The sequence below is a fragment of the Haplochromis burtoni genome, unplaced genomic scaffold (assembly GCF_018398535.1).
Source record: "Haplochromis burtoni strain Fernald_Lab_line unplaced genomic scaffold, NCSU_Asbu1 Contig_165, whole genome shotgun sequence".
Classification (NCBI taxonomy): Eukaryota; Metazoa; Chordata; class Actinopteri; order Cichliformes; family Cichlidae; genus Haplochromis; species Haplochromis burtoni.
Window position 1 is genome coordinate 355008 of NW_024582526.1, and position 15499 is coordinate 370506.

Genomic DNA, 15499 nt, shown 5'->3' on the forward strand with positions numbered 1-15499 from the left:
GCAGTGGCTGAATAAAGTCTGCAAATTGGAGGCAAGCAGAATTTGACAGCTGTCATTTACTGCAAAAAAATTATTTCAAACACTTTTTTTCCTGCACTTTGTAAAACAAAATTTAAAACAAAATCAAAAACAAACAAAACAGCACACGCAGAGATTTTTCTGCAATGTCTCCACCCACCAAACAGGTTTTGGCCTTCCACCAAGAGAATTAATGAAAACTGTGAAAAAAAAAATATATGTAAGACTTCAATTTAATTTACAAGTTTGAAGCATAATGCATTTTATGCATCAAACAAAAACAAAAAAACTCTATAAGATGCACAGACTTCTTGCCTTACCTACATAATGCGCGACAGTATTTTTGTGTGTATTCACATAAGTACTATTCTGACACAGGAAACACCCTGATATACATGTGTATATATCATACGCGATCAGACCCACACTTACATGACTCCCTGAAGCACTTTCTGTGGGTCGGGGTCAAACAGTCTGTCAACATAATGGCGACTAGTGGCGGTGACTTCCTGCATTAGAACAAAAAACAAAACAAAAACACAAACATGACTTTTAGAAATCACTGACTTGACCCTGGATTTACCTTGTACAGTATTTTTTCTCTACGCTGTCCTCCACATCTGACAACTCACAAAGTGCACATATTTCAGCAGAGTAAAAGCCTACGGAATTTGGTTTCTAACTGAACAATTATTAACCATTAAATAAACAATAATTAATCATACATAAAAAGGGCAGTTTTAAATTGTTATTTTTTTTTACAACTAAAATAACACCTTTTGTGTTACACACAGGAAAAACACAGCAGCCTCCACGGCAGGAGCTTTTAAAAGCTTTTTGACACTGCGACACCAGAAAACTTTGTTTATATCACTGGCAGCTTTGACCAGAACTTTCCGCAGAAGTCAACGTCCTCCAGCTGCCAACGGAGTCACACTTTGATGCCAGCACGCAGCTCACAAGGTGTCCCAACACGTTCTGTACCTGTGTACCTCTCATTCAGACAGCCACTGTGGCAAACATTCATTTCACAAGTATACAGCATTATGTATGTATACACAATAACGGATCAACTCGTGTTTTTAAAAAAAAAAAAAAAAGAAAAAAAGAGTGAAGCTGAGATGCTAAAGTATCAGTTACCATGATATCTTCAATCACACTGCCTCCTTTCTGCATACACCTACCATGGGGGGCGTTTCACGGGGGCTCCTTATGCGCTTTTTCGTGGAACATTTTGCGTTATATTAGCCAAGTTACAGTTGGCAGTGAGTGTCACTTGCTAGGGTAAATCCCGGAGTCTTACCAATTACTACAGCTCTGACTGCCGACACACAACATATAAAAAAACCTCAAGAGTAAGGAAACCAGTGAGTTAGCGAAGTTTGCTTCGCTAGCTTAACCGTATGCTACAGTTGCTAATGTTACTTGCAGGAGCACCTAACGTTAGCTAGGTTTACAGTGTTAAGTTTGCTATTGCAATTAAGACGGCGCATAACTTAAAATCAAATAATACTGAGTGGTTTGAATAAAAATCTCATTCCTACAACTTTTTATCCAATGTGCATGATGCATTCTATAAACGTGTTTTGACTACTGCAAAACTGGTGACAGCACTGGTACTCTTAGCAATTAGCTGCTAACTCATTCCGAGTAACACTGACAGCTAGTTTGTTCGCTCAATTTTGTTTTAGGTTACAACGACGGGGCGAGCGGGCACAGCTCGCATGTATTCCCTTTATTGTGCTCGGAAGGTTCCCGCCCGCCCGGGCAACGCGAGGAAGAAAATCATTCTCTACAACAGCTACGTAGGCGGACCGCTACATGTTGCAATGCCTTTAACTTAGCTTTATGGCTAACAGAAAAACCTTTATATTTGAGAGCTTCTAGATGACCAAACAAAATCAGCTACTCGCAGTTGCCGTTTGCATTCTATAACCTGACAATGCTAGTTGAAATTATAAAGACTGGCACTCACAGACAGCACACTGATGCGGAGTGGGGCCTCCAATAAGCACGCCATCTCTCTTCCTCCGATGGAGCGCCCCAATCGGCGCAGCAGTCTGGAGACACTCCACCCCCCAGAGCAGCTTTGAGGGGCCTTTAAAAAGTAACTGTAGCCTAATCAGACAACTCTTCGCTAGCGTTATTTCTAAAACAGGCCCCTATATTCTTCCGTAGGCTCAGCTGTGATGTCCCGTAGCAGATATGCAACAAAAACCAACACCGCTAACTTAGCGAGCTCTCTGACAGACCGTGGACTTGTCAATAAAGTAAATATTGTTTATAAACGTGACGTAGTTGCTGTCTGCTTGAATTTGATTCGACACAATAGGTTGAGTCGTCCGAACTATGCATCAGATTAAGGAATAAATATAAAAACGCAAATTTTAAAAATACAATCTATTTTTAAATCAAGACTTAGCAACAAGTATAGTAATATAATTCTACACATTTATAATGGAATCTACTGCTAGTCACTAGAATTTGATGAAGAATTGCGCATGCGCTCATATTGGTAGAGGCGAGGTGGGAACATCCATTCTGTTCGTTTCTTCCACAAACATAAGCATGTTTTTTTGCACAAGTTTGCAACTTTATGGACTATAAACCGGCTCAAAATACTCGTTAATTATACCCCCAAATCTGTAAGTACTCAGTTCGTTCACTTTGCTCTTATATAACAAATTTCCTCCATATATGCTGTCGAGTTGTTTCGCTTAATTACGTAGCCTAGCTAGCTGTTGCGTGTTGTATCGTAGGACCTGAGCTTCTAGTAGCTACCCTGCTTGAGTGTGAGGATACGAAGTAGAGAATACTTTAAAGCAGCATGGGACACATTTGTCAGATTAAAATAAAAAAAATAAAAAGCATCGTGCACTACTTACTGCACTTATTCAAGGGCTACCCGCCGGTGCAGCGTGCATTGTAGAGTCTTTAATGTCTTAAAAAAGATGCTAGGGTTATCTTCAGTTCGCATACCTTTCGTTTAATTTATTGTTTCTAGCTAAATGAAACATGACAGTCCAACAGGAGCTCTGCTCATACGCTAAAATTAAACGGGTGTCTACCCGATTGCTCCTGGATAGCTTTAGTCACATGGTAATTCATTAGCACTGTTTAAGATCATCCAAGACCGTATTGTAGGTTATTAAAGTCCCTTTCCACTGTGTGATTAAAAGGCAACTAAAACTATGATCCAAGATGTGAAAAAAAAAATTTACCCAACTGAAATGTATATTAGAACTAGACTTTAGCGAAATTGTGTGTTAAGTGAAAGTAATCATCACCATTGTATGTCTTTACAGATTGCCAAATCATCTTTTAGGAGGCCGTGGACCTCGGCTTGACTGTGTCCACAGAGGCTAATGGTGTTTAGATGAGAACAGAAGCCATCCTTTAGTGTGAATGTGAATTTCTCTGCACGTTGTCAGATCACCTGTTTGCACAGGATGAAAATTGCAGTAGAAGGCTGTTGCCATGGGGAGCTGGACAAGATTTATGAGACAATTGAGTATCTGGAGCAGAAGGAAGGGGTGAAGGTGGACCTGCTGCTTTGCTGTGGAGACTTCCAGGCAGTGCGAAATGAGGGAGACTTGAAGTGCATGGCAGTGCCAGCCAAGTACAGAACCATGCAGACCTTTTACAAGTAAGTTCTTTGTTTATGTTGTGTTTTTGTTTGGTTGTTAAATCAAAGACACGAGTAAGGATATTTAAAACTTTATTATTGTCCGTGTTGCAGGTATTATTCTGGGGAGAAGAAGGCTCCGGTGTTTACCATTTTCATTGGAGGAAACCACGAGGCTTCCAATCACCTGCAAGAGCTCCCTTATGGAGGCTGGGTGGCACCAAACATTTATTATCTAGGTAGAGACTGACTGATTCCAAATTTGTTTGCCAGCTTGTCTGACTCGCCACAAGCCTGACCTATATAATCACCTGTCTCCAGGTTATGCTGGTGTTATTCGCTACAAAGGGATCAGAATTGGTGGCTTATCTGGCATTTTCAAATCACGTGACTACAGGAAAGGTATTTGTTTTTGTTTGTTTAGCTTTTCAAATATTTGAGGCTCTACTGCTATGCATCATAAATACATGGCATGTTTTCACTTTAAGGCCACCATGAATTCCCTCCATATAATCCTGAAACACTTCGAAGTGCATACCACATCAGAAATATCGAGGTTTTCAAATTAAAACAGGTAAATCTCGCAAGTTCTTCCACACAACTCTAAATGTTTGTCCACTTCTGTAGCTAAATATACAATGTTAATTTTACATGATTATTTCTGCTAAGATCCAGATGCCAATAGACATTTTCATGAGCCACGACTGGCCTCGTGGAATCTACTACTATGGCAGCACGAAGGAGCTGTTACGAAAGAAGAAATTCCTTCGTCAGGAGGTGGAGTCAAACTCTCTGGGAAGTCCTGCTGCAGAGGAGCTCCTAGCTCACCTCCAGCCTAACTATTGGTTCTCTGCACATCTTCATGTGAAATTTGCTGCCATTATGCAGCATCCGGTGAGAGTGACAGTTGTTCAGTTAGAATTACTGCTGCTAATAAGGTTTAAATCGTTCTAACCATCATTTCGGTGATTTCTTATTTTCAGCCTAAAGGTAAAAGTGCACCACGCGTAACCAAATTCCTGTCTCTGGATAAATGTTTGCCCCACAGGGAATTCTTACAGGTGGGACAACTTTTTTTTTTTTGTAAAATTGATATATTAGGATCAGAGTCTGGGTTAAAGTGTGTGAGCTAACACCTTTTGTTTTTTCAGATTGTGGATATTCCAGAAAGACCAGGTTCATCTGAGGGTCTTGAGTATGATCCAGAGTGGCTTGCTATTCTCAAGGCTACCAACACTCTACAGAGGACCACTCCTCACCCCTGGAACCCCCCAGAGAATAATGGCTTGCATGAACGGTACACACGTATAGACATAAAAGTAACAAGGCCTGTAAAAGCAGAGTTAGCTTGTGCATGCATGATTTCAGTCTCCCAGAACTAAAACATTAGCTTGAACAAAGAGCCAGTGTCATGCAACAGAGGAAAGGTCACTCTGGAAGAGAGGATCTTGCACTTAAAACAAGCTTTGCATTGTAACTTCCCTGAGCTCTAGGTGTAAAAGAAAACTCGAGCTCAGGGAAGGCCTTTTTGTGTAGGATGTTATCACCACCTGTGTTGCCTTGGTGAAATAAGCAACAAAAATAAGCTCTATGGGGAAAAACAAGTTTGATATTTGCATGTTTTGTTTGGCAGCATGTTCTCCACAAATTAATGCCACTTTTTTTTTTTTTTTTTTGAAGCGCAAGAAAAATGCTAATAAGCAATAGGAGCACTAGAGCTAGTCACTGGAATTTTTCTTTAAACTACTCAGCTGTCTACAATGTCAAGACAGACCAAGAATGAAGTTGCTGGTGTAGCTAGTTAGACCTGTGCAAGTTAGAGAGGAAGTATGAAACTCACTGCTTCAGCTGTGGGTTTTCATTCTTTTCCTTCTTCCCAAAGCCAGCAAGCAGAACTGAGTGGGGAGCAATTTGAAGTGTGTCACACTGCTTATTCATAAAAATACATTTCACATAATGAAAATAAAGCAGAAGGAAAGATTTCTCAGGACACCAATATTTGCTTAAATCAGCTCAACGCACGTTTTCAGTGAAGCCAAAACCATACTTTACATAGTGTATTTGCATCCATACTGGGAGACAGTATAGTGGAGCCTAATAATGAGCTGCCAAGTTATTGCTTCAGATGCTTGAAGCAAAGGTCATTATGACTGAGCGGTTTTTGTTCATACTTTCTTTTATAATGTTGGATTGCATACACCCATCAGGTGGGACTTCAGCGCTTCAGAAGCCGCTATGATGCAGGTGGTGGAGGATCTGAGCGGGGAGCTTGGCATTCCAGACAACTTCAGTCCAACGGTGCCATCCTACAACCCCAACAAGCCCCATCGTCAGGCTACCCCGAGCTACAACACCAACCCTCAGACGACCGAGCTTTGCGCCAAGTTGGGTCTCACAGACATCTATGCACAGGTCGGGCGGGGAGAAGATGAGGTGGCGAGAGTTCAGGGCAGTACAGGAGGAGAGGATGACGAAGATGAAGATAGTTTGGGAAGTACTGACGAGCCCAGCGAGTATCCAACCGATACTTCAGGATTGTCAGGTTCATTTAATCCAGATGAGATCACCATAGAAGACGAGTGGGAGGAGGAGGAGGAGCTGAAAGCAGAGGTGAAAGCAGACGAGCTTTTTGATGCGAAAGCAGGTGAAATCCACACACCCAGCCGTATGGTTCTACCCGAGCCCAAATGCAGCGTCTCGCCCCCTCCTCTGCCCGACCTCATGAACCTGCCACCTCCTTCCCACTCTACCCCAGCTCACGCTCAGTTTGGAGCAGACGGGGCAGGACAGGGCAGCGGCGACGATGAGGACGTCACAGCTGCGCGCATCCTAAAACGAACCAGCATTGAGAGTGGGGACGCTGGCAGCAGAGGCCCAACTCCAAGAATCAAACGCAGAAACCAGGTGATCTATACAGCAGCGGAGGATGACGAGTGTGAGGGATAGTCAGAGAGGCAGTGTAAACTTCTCCGTTAGTTTATATTCATTAATTTATGTACCTGCAGCTACTCACACGAGCTGTTCAAAGCAGAGGCATGGCTTTATTAAAATGCCCGTAAAGGTGGACTGTACACAAGCAAAGAATTTGATTCTGGATTCAGTTTCCACAGAAATTATACCCATCAAAATGTTTTGTTGTTTAAACATGATTTTTATGTATTTTAATCCAACCAGATTTTTTAGAACACTTTTTCTTTTTCTGACATTGTAATTTCAAGATGATTAAAGAGGCCAGAAAGATGAGAACAGCTTTTTTTCATTTTGTTTTTTTAAACAGAAATAATGACTTCACAGCTTTATTGAACACTTACATACCGTAGGTGCTGATGGAAAAAGCAAGTCTTTGTTTTAATTACTTGTCATCTTACTCGTACAGACCACTGAACCTACGTTAAAACAGTGAACAATGACAGTGGATGCGTTTCTTGTATATAGTGAGCTGTTAGTGTTGAGAGGAACGGTACTTTTTTTTTTTTTTTTTTAAGCTTTCCATTTGTATACTATTTGAAAATTGTCTTAATGAGAATTCAGTTTTTCTCATCAAAATGCTTGGATATGAAAATAAAGCCGAAGAAAAGATTTCTCTGGACACAGATGTGTGTTTAAATCCCACTGATTTATAACATTGATCAGAGTCCTTTAAACGATCCATTCCAGGTTCACAAGTGTGCTCTGCTAAAGTCAACAAACATTCTCAGTGAAATTAAGACAATATTTAACATACAGTGTATTCGACAGGATCTCTACATCCATACAAAGAGCCAGTACGGTATAGCCTAATGACGGGGTGCCAGGTTTTTGGTTTATGGTGCAAACCAACGTCAGGGAGTAGTCTTGCGCCTTGTCTGCAAAGCACACACTCAAAGAAAGCCCCAAGCATGATTGACAGAAAGAAAACGGGGAGTAGGCACTTCTGTTTTTTTGTGTGTATTTTTTATCTATTCTTTCCTCATTTTCTTCAGCCAAGCCTTTTGACAGCCACTGAGCACACAGCTCATTCTAGTAAGGTAAAGGAAACAGTTATGCCATTTAAGCTGAACACAACATGTGCAGATATACTCCAGACCAAGGAGGTTTATTACAAGCCTCATAGTCTAAACCAAACAGGGAGGACAATGGAATTTAATCAATTCCTTGACATTTGGGAACACCATTTCCAGATGGAAAGCTATAGATGCCAATCAGAATAACGATTTAGTAACCCTGTCCATGTCATAGTTATACACTTCACATCCAGTGTATATTACTGCTGTAAAGAGCTACAGCAAGCTTATTCACACTAACTGCATGTACCTCAATCTTTCAATAAATAATTCTCAGACTTGCTGAGCTTTAGTTTCACTAATTCAGAACTTGTCAGAAGTTGAAATGTTTACTTCACGTCTTAACTTTTTGGGTTACCATTTAGACTAAATAAGGGAGGAATCAGAGATGCTGAAGCTTATCAGTCTGCAGCCAAGAGAAGTAGGAACATGGAACATTAAATAGGTACGAATTGACTTGTGTCAGACAAACTGAGCCACAGGAGGGTCGGGCAGGACAGAGGGGTTCAAACTCATTCCCGGGGTTCAATTCGGTATTTATTCACAGAAGGATCTTATTAGAGGGGAAAAGCAAGCAGCTGCAAGCTGGGGGGGGGGGGTGTGACTGACGTCTCAACCGTTTGGCTCTTTTAATGCCTCGGCCCTTTTTTCTCCTTTCGGGACACTCGGCAACATGTGCTGCTCAGTTTGTGCCAATCGGGGCCGTGACTGAAAATGATGCAAGGCAGAGTGAACACGAAAGAAATTTCACAATTAGTGCTAAATACTAGAACAGGCTTGCCACCATCTTCTACATTCCTCTTAATCTCAGTCTTCTCTATACCGTGTCTTTCCAAATGTGGAATCAGAGTTGTTGGTCAACAGACACGTGTGAAACGTTGTCTCTGTCCTCCATCTCTGCTTGCTTTTTTGGTTCTTCCTCTCCTCTTATTCTCTCTGCTTGAACAGGAAGATGAATGCAGAGTAAAGGCTCACCCCCTGTAAGTTGATTGAAAGAGACGAGATGGTTGTAGGGCTGTGGTGGTGTGGATGGTAGAATACAGGTGGTAGAGAGTTGTGGAAGTCTAGTTCCCTCCACAGCAGGCTCGGGTGGAATGAGCATCTGGGTCCTGGAGGTTGACTCCCCGATGTCGGGCTGCATGCGTTGGGTTTTGGGTGTCTGTTTTTGGCATCTTTTTTGCTAGATTAAAGAGAAGAGGTTTATTTAGACTGTGACAAGCATATAATTCACGAGGCAGGACTCCTGACGTCTATTAGTCTCTTCTGTGAAAGAAATTATTCTTATATAAAACAACACTCACCAATGGCCAGGAACAGCTCATTGACGTTCATGGCTGTCTTTGCAGAGGTTTCCATAAAAAGCAAACCAGTGTCTTCGGCATATGTCTGGGCTTCCTTTACCATTCAGCATATGAAAAGATCAAATTATTACACAGTATTTAAAAAACTACTAGCACAAATGCTAAAACCTGCAGATGAAAGGAACTAAACTGTTTTCCATTCACAAATCATGACTGTAATTCAGCATCACATATAAAAAAAAAAAGTCACATCCGACCGATTCGGACATAAGTGGTATCGTGCCATCTCTAATTTTAAGTAGCCTTAAGGAGGCATAATGGACTAATACAGTCTGAATGCTGCTTGCTTACCAAGCTTACTAGCATTAACATATAATTTTGTCCTTGGTTCTGCTCCACATATAATGATTTTGAAAACAAACCAAACACAGCATAGTGTAGTGTAAGCCAGGATGTAAGGTCTGAAGCTTTGTAATACGGATTCCCAAACCAGTGGATGGCGAGTACCCTTTTATATACAGTTTACCATTCTAAACTAAAATTGGATGGCTCCTCTTATTGAGCTCAGTTCTTGGTGTCATGGAGACCACCTTCCTCTGATATTCTGCTCCATGCTGACATCACTGTTACAAAGCCACTTTCAGCTACTCTCCTGTCACAAGAGGTTGCCACAGTGTGTAGCTCCAACAGAAGCTTCTATATGTACACACATATACAGTACATCCCAAAGGTGATCTAGTGGATTCAGACAATAGAAGTGTGGCTGTACCAGGATCCAAAAGGTCAGTGACAGCACTTACACATTCAAACCATAGCTAACTAGTATTGTGGGCCAAAGTCAGACCAGAAAGCATTCCCCACAGTATTAAAATCCAACCGTAGTAGCCTACAATGCTGCAACAAGCATGGTTGGGGTTTTTTTATTCATGCTGTGAGATAATTAAAGCAAAAGATTCACTGGGGACTATTTTGTTAGTTATGAATTGCAAGTGTGTTCCCTTTGCAGCCACATATTTCTGCTTTAGGCTAGCAGTTACAGCTAACGGCTTCAAGGCTGAAGATGTGAATCTTAATAGTCTGTCAGCTCCAACAACTGTGGCCTCTGACCTCTTTCATTAACAAGGTGCTTCTATCCATAGGACTGCTTCTGTCTTCAGGAAGTAAATTGGTTATGATTTAATTTGGACCAACAGGGGTGCGTTACCTCATACTCCACCAGTCTCTTCTCGGCCAGGTCAGCCTTGTTTCCAGCCAGGGCAATAACAATGTTAGGACTGGCCTGCCTCTGCAGCTCCTTCACCCAGGCCTTGGCTCTCTCAAACGTCTCCTGCACAAACACAGAACCAAGGTCAGATAAACTACCATGGAGATACCAAGCAAATATGATGAGATTAACTTTTCACCTTTGAGCTGATGCAAATATTGGAGCTGGGCAGTATAATGTAATAACTTCTTTCAAAAGTGCGACATTCAAATGAAACGTCAGTAAGTTCAAAGCCTCTGTGTTGGAAGCATGACTGAGGTACTGACAGAAAGAAAGTTACTTGTTAAAATGTAAAAGTCTGAAGACACAGTATGTGTTAAAAAATAATTTAAAAAAAAAATCAATGTCTTGATTATAATATGGGTAAGTACAGAATCAGTTAATTTCAATAAAAGAACTAGGTGAACCCAAAGTCACAGCTAACATTGGAGATGTGTGACATCAAAAATGTTTTCCATTTATGCTTTGATAGATTTCAGAATTGCTATTTACTAGAGGTGGGAATCACCATACATCCTACGATACGATATTATCACAATACTTAACGCACGATACGATATTATTGCAATTTTTTAAAATATTTTGCGATATTCAGATTCTGTACATAAAGGTAAACTTTATCAATATTCATTTTATCTAATATCAAAGTCTCACACTCAGCCATTCTCTCATTTCAGTCAGTTTTATTGTTGACAAACTGAACGGTTAAACACGGTTAAAGTTAAACACATTTGGACAGTGAAGGAATGTCAGGATTCTTGCTCAGAAAAAGGATCAACATGCTCTGAAGTCAGAGCACAAAAACTTTTTTTGTAACAAAATATCAATTTCTGCTGTCCCTGTATCGATACATTATTAGCAAACAAAATATCACGATACTACACAGTATCGATTTTTTCCCCCACCCCTACTATTTACACAAATATGCATGACTGTAGATAACAACCATTAAAAGTTTGCAAAACCTGATTCAAAGCAGCGTGTTTGGGCTGCACTTATGAAAACACATTTGAAATAAAAGACAGCTGATATTCCTACTTGGGAAGTGGAATTTCTACAGCACTTTCCTTCTCCTGCTCAGAGTGCCCAGGATTTTCTTTACTTGTATTTGCATAGTCTAACACAGACAGTCAGGCTAAGTAATCCCACAAAGGTGGTCATCGGCCTGATTAGTCCATCCAAGAAGGAGGTGTGTGTCGCTTACAGCACAAACCAGTTGCAACATGGACAGGTCCCGGGAGATGCTTTACAAATAAAAGAGCAAATTTTAACGTCTCTCTATATTCTCTTTTTCTGCCTTCCCTTTCCCCATCACCACCAGAACCAGTTAGGAAACTATGGGCATCTGCCTAAAGCATGGTTCTGTACGAGATCTGTTCCTGTTTAGACTGAGTTTTTCCTCCCTGCTGTCACCAAGTACTTGCTCAATGGATATTATCATCCTTGTGCACTGTTATTGTGAATGAGTGTTGTATACATAAAATCTAATTTAATAAACATAAAAAATATGAAGTGGTCGAACATATAATACATGTTGAATGTAATATATTTGTTGTGACACATGATTTGAGTGGTCATAAAAATAAAAACTCCATTAAGGAAAGCTGGCAGAACATTTCGACTGTCACTTCATAGACCTTACAGTATCAGTGGCCATCATGACAACACAAGAAGATCAGACTCAAACTGTGAGTACACAGACACGGGAAGAAGCTGCTAACGCCACACAGAAAGGCCCAGCCAGACGGTGGATTTACACTGTCACACAGGACAAATATAAAAACATGTTGTAAACCATTAAGTAGATCAAAATGCAAATTTGTGTTTCAACATCAGCCAGTACACGAACTGGATGCAAGGTTCAAAGTTTCTATCATTCACATTGCGCTCAAGAATCTTTATTCCTTGTTGAAGCTTCACACTGGCCTTAGGGGCTCTTCCAGGAATGGTGACACTATTTCCCAGAGACATTCATCAGTAGGTGGTGGTTTTGCATTTGCCAAATGTCTTATCTTGAATATACAGATGTGAAGCACAAGCTACCATGGCGATTTAACTCAGTACCACCTTCATAATTCAAAACCCAGGGGTTCAATTCAATTCAATTTTATTTATACAGCGCCAAATAACAACAACAGTCGCCTCGAGGCGTTTTATATTGTACAGTAGATCCTACAATAATAGATACAGAGAAAAATCCAACGATCATAGAGAATATAACTTCAGGTGAACCCTGAAGTTATCCTCCAACTCTAGCTCTGGGATCATGGGAGCTGGAGATTGAACCACCATCCTTCCAGTTATCAGATGGCCTACTCTACCTTCATAGTCACACCTAACTTCCTGAATTTCAGTGATACCAAATATATCCATGTCTAATGATGTAAAGAATGTGGGACGACAAAAAAAAGAGGAAAGGAAAGAACTCGAGGAGTTTCCAGGTTAATACTGATATTAGGCTGTGGGAGACATTTATGCGTTTCTACAACTGTCTTTCAGTGAGAATCTTTACATGATTGATTTAGGTAAATGAAATGAATTGTGAATGTTGAAAAATACCTGTAGGCAGCAGTCCGACATTTTAGAACAAATATCAGTTCAGCCAAGACCTACTGAAATTAGGAAATATTTCTACGTACCGGCTTGGTGATGTCAAAGACAACAATAGCAGCCTGAGCGCCACGATAGTACATGGGAGCCAGGCTGTGGTATCGCTCCTGTCCTGCAGTGTCCCAGATCTCAAACTTCACTGTGGTATCATCAAGACACACCGACTGTGCCAGGAATGCAGCTGGACATAAAAAAGAAGCACGATAGATCATTATGGGGTTCTTAACCCCCCCCCAATCAATCACCTGATTAGGAGTTCTCCCAGTTCTTACCTCCTATAGTGGTCTCTTGGAACTCATCAAACTGCCCTTTGACAAAACGCAGCACCAGACTGGACTTGCCCACAGCCATGTCCCCCAGCAGCACCAACTTGAACTGGCAAATCTTGGTCTGCGTTAGTGTGCCGTTGGAGCGGCCTCCGCTCCCTCTGGAGCTCATACTGACCAGAGACAGCAGGGGGGCTGGGCCTCCTCCCTGAGTGGAGACAGGTGCTTTTGGTCACTTGTGCTGCTTCCCAAAACAGACCGAGAGTCACGTGTCACTGACGACGTCTTGACCTCTGTTCTAGTCGTGTTTGGCCTGTGTGAAAAAGCCAGAAGACTTTTATTTCGGTTCAAGATTACACACTGTCTGCCCTATATACACATATCCTTCTTCCTCAAGGTAACAAATCTTCTCCCGGCGGATCCATACTTTCTAAAGATTAGAAGTTTTCTATGCGATCAAGCACAAGTTTTAATTGCGACTGTAATGTCTCACGTGTACTACCTCTGAATGTGATCACGCCTTACCTCATGAAACGGAAATCCAAGCCGATCCAGAAATAAGTTCTAAAGATTTAAGCCTCATAGGAGGGATGGAGGTCTCGCATACAATCCAGCACCTGTTTAAATCCTAACTGCATTGCACAATATGTACCAACCTTCACATGCTGCTGCGTTCACTGAATAGGAGATGTGTGGGGAGAATAGCGGCCCATTTGATCTGGAGTTTACTGGGGATGCTGCGCTTCTAATTGCTCTCTCCCACCTCAGACACTCGACGCTAACAACCCCCCTCCCCCCGGCACTGCAGCACTTTCTCCATTTGAAACATTAACCTCAGCACAACGCTGACACGCGTCAGGACAAGAGAGCAGACGGATGACATCCTGGCGTACTCGTGTTGAGGCAACTCCCACAATGACTGTTATCAGATCAGCAACCCTTATCTCGGGTTATGTGCTAGCGGGACAGCGATCCGAGCATTCGGTTCGGACGACACAAAACTGAAACAAAGCCTCGCATTTCGACGCCCAATGAAACACAGCCGTTCCTGCCGAGCGTATAAGTAACACAGAGGTACTGAGAGGAAAACATAAATCTATTTACCGTGTATAGTGTCGTTTCAGCCGTGCGGGTAGCGCTGACTTAACTGTTGACAATTTGGCTATCAGCTGGTGAAAGAAAAAAAATGTTAACGCTTCCTGGAAATTGGCGCATGCGCACTGAGTGCCGCATTGTCAATTCTGGGAAGAAAAGAAGAGCCGCATATCCTTTGATTTTTTTTTCACTCGTCTTTATATGGCACTTTTTAAAAGTACAGATTTAGATCAATTATAAGAGTCACAGAACACAAGTTCGACGAACAAAATACCGCGCACAGTGAGAATGGCAAATTCATAGAAATGATTCATTCTCAGAAAACACATCACCCCCTCTGGAAACGTTCTTTCTCGCCTGGTTATATTTTTTCCGATCTTTAAAAGGTATTCTAGGAAACGTAGACGGGGTTATTGTAATGAATTCTTTGGGTAATATATTGGCAACCTTCTAGAAGCTCCTCTGAAGGTTATTATTTTTGATAACCTCTAAGGAGCGTTACCTAAAGTTAATATTTAAATTTAAATATATATACATAGTTAAAAAAAAAACCTGGTAAATGGTTTCACAAACAATAAAATTCCGGAATGTCCATTTAAAAAAAGAGACTAAACTTTTTATCATTGTATGAATGCACAAAGCATTGTATAATTTAATTATTGCCTTTATTTTCGACAAAGATTTAAATCCTTTTTTGAAAATAGAAAAATATGGCAGTCATTGATAATATTAACCCGAGGCTTTTAGCTTTTAGTCAAATTTTAATGTTTTAATGGCGACAAAAGTTGCTCAATAACTAGCAGATAATCATAATAATCGAGGCACAGACACCAAAACATTTCCTGTTGGTGTCTGAATGGAGTTTCAGTGATTAGCCGCGTGGTTTTCTGTTGCAGCCTCCGGGCTGCAGGGGGCGCCGGAGAAATCCTGGGAAATATCTCGGAAGTCAATACCACGTGAAGGATGTTTGACTTGTTTTCACCGGTGCACTGCTGTGCAGGCACACAAATGTGTCGGTCTGTTTTTATTTAAGACATTGTGGGAAACGTGGAGGTGTTTTATTGTGACGTTATGCGATAACTTGCCGTCACTATGCCAGCAACAAACAGAAAAGCGCAGAAGAAGGGGAGGGACATCGCCGTAAGTGTTGTTTCACTATTCACAGTACTTAACAGTAGTGATGGGCAGATGAAGCCCCATGAAGCACTGAAGCTTTTCATCCAATTGGTTCACCCCAACGCGAAGCTTCATGAAGCTTCATTTGCTCTAGTAGGACA

General features: G+C 41.3%; 4 protein-coding genes across 8 annotated transcripts in view; 2 read left to right on the forward strand and 2 right to left on the reverse strand.

Annotated features, from left to right (window-relative positions):
* The window catches only part of armc8 (armadillo repeat containing 8), a 31822-nt gene extending 29428 nt beyond the window's left edge, over nucleotides 1-2394 (reverse strand). The window contains exons 1-2 of one of the 4 annotated variants that reach the window (XM_005933362.3): nucleotides 1994-2394; nucleotides 451-527 (exon numbers count right to left, since the gene is read on the reverse strand). In XM_005933362.3, the coding sequence (XP_005933424.1) occupies nucleotides 451-527; nucleotides 1994-2038 (122 nt within the window). In that variant the 5' untranslated portion in view covers nucleotides 2039-2394. The other 3 variants (XM_005933363.3, XM_014337120.2, XM_014337121.2) reach the window with 3 other exon arrangements.
* A 111-nt stretch (nucleotides 2395-2505) lies between these two features.
* On the forward strand, nucleotides 2506-7125 carry dbr1 (debranching RNA lariats 1). Its single transcript, XM_005933368.3, has 9 exons — nucleotides 2506-2663; nucleotides 3324-3664; nucleotides 3758-3882; nucleotides 3965-4045; nucleotides 4132-4217; nucleotides 4313-4537; nucleotides 4627-4704; nucleotides 4795-4940; nucleotides 5851-7125. The coding sequence occupies exons 2-9, from the start codon at nucleotides 3468-3470 to the stop codon at nucleotides 6587-6589; spliced, it is 1677 nt and encodes a 558-aa protein (XP_005933430.1). The 5' UTR covers nucleotides 2506-2663; nucleotides 3324-3467; the 3' UTR covers nucleotides 6590-7125.
* Nucleotides 7126-8337: 1212 nt separating this feature from the next.
* rab5b (RAB5B, member RAS oncogene family) lies at nucleotides 8338-14348 on the reverse strand. Of its 2 annotated transcripts, none has more exons than XM_005933366.3 (6): nucleotides 14232-14348; nucleotides 13134-13440; nucleotides 12891-13042; nucleotides 10192-10314; nucleotides 8988-9081; nucleotides 8338-8866 (listed from the first exon to the last, which is right to left on the reverse strand). In XM_005933366.3, the coding sequence occupies exons 2-6, from the start codon at nucleotides 13297-13299 to the stop codon at nucleotides 8751-8753; spliced, it is 651 nt and encodes a 216-aa protein (XP_005933428.1). In that variant the 5' UTR covers nucleotides 13300-13440; nucleotides 14232-14348; the 3' UTR covers nucleotides 8338-8750. The 2 variants fall into 2 exon arrangements, with proteins under 2 accessions (XP_005933428.1, XP_005933429.1); XM_005933367.3 differs by having other exon boundaries at nucleotides 13134-13335; nucleotides 14232-14341.
* Nucleotides 14349-14352: 4 nt separating this feature from the next.
* The window catches only part of lcmt2 (leucine carboxyl methyltransferase 2), an 8339-nt gene continuing 7192 nt past the window's right edge, over nucleotides 14353-15499 (forward strand). The window contains exon 1 of the mRNA XM_005933369.3: nucleotides 14353-15362. Within this exon, the coding sequence (XP_005933431.1) occupies nucleotides 15315-15362 (48 nt within the window). The 5' untranslated portion in view covers nucleotides 14353-15314. The remainder of the gene's footprint in view (nucleotides 15363-15499) is intronic.

Excerpts from the sequence above, each read along its gene's own strand:
- dbr1 (XM_005933368.3), top strand. The coding sequence starts at position 3,468 with ATGAAAATTGCAGTAGAAGGCTGTTGCCATGGGGAGCTGGACAAGATT. Across the intron at positions 3,883-3,964 it reads ACCAAACATTTATTATCTAG|GTTATGCTGGTGTTATTCGC; the intron begins GTAGAGACTGAC and ends ACCTGTCTCCAG. Across the intron at positions 4,705-4,794 it reads CCCACAGGGAATTCTTACAG|ATTGTGGATATTCCAGAAAG; the intron begins GTGGGACAACTT and ends TTGTTTTTTCAG.
- rab5b (XM_005933366.3), bottom strand. The coding sequence starts at position 13,299 with ATGAGCTCCAGAGGGAGCGGAGGCCGCTCCAACGGCACACTAACGCAG. Across the intron at positions 13,043-13,133 it reads CCAAGAGACCACTATAGGAG|CTGCATTCCTGGCACAGTCG; the intron begins GTAAGAACTGGG and ends TTTTATGTCCAG. Across the intron at positions 9,082-10,191 it reads AGAGACTGGTGGAGTATGAG|GAAGCCCAGACATATGCCGA; the intron begins GTAACGCACCCC and ends TGAATGGTAAAG.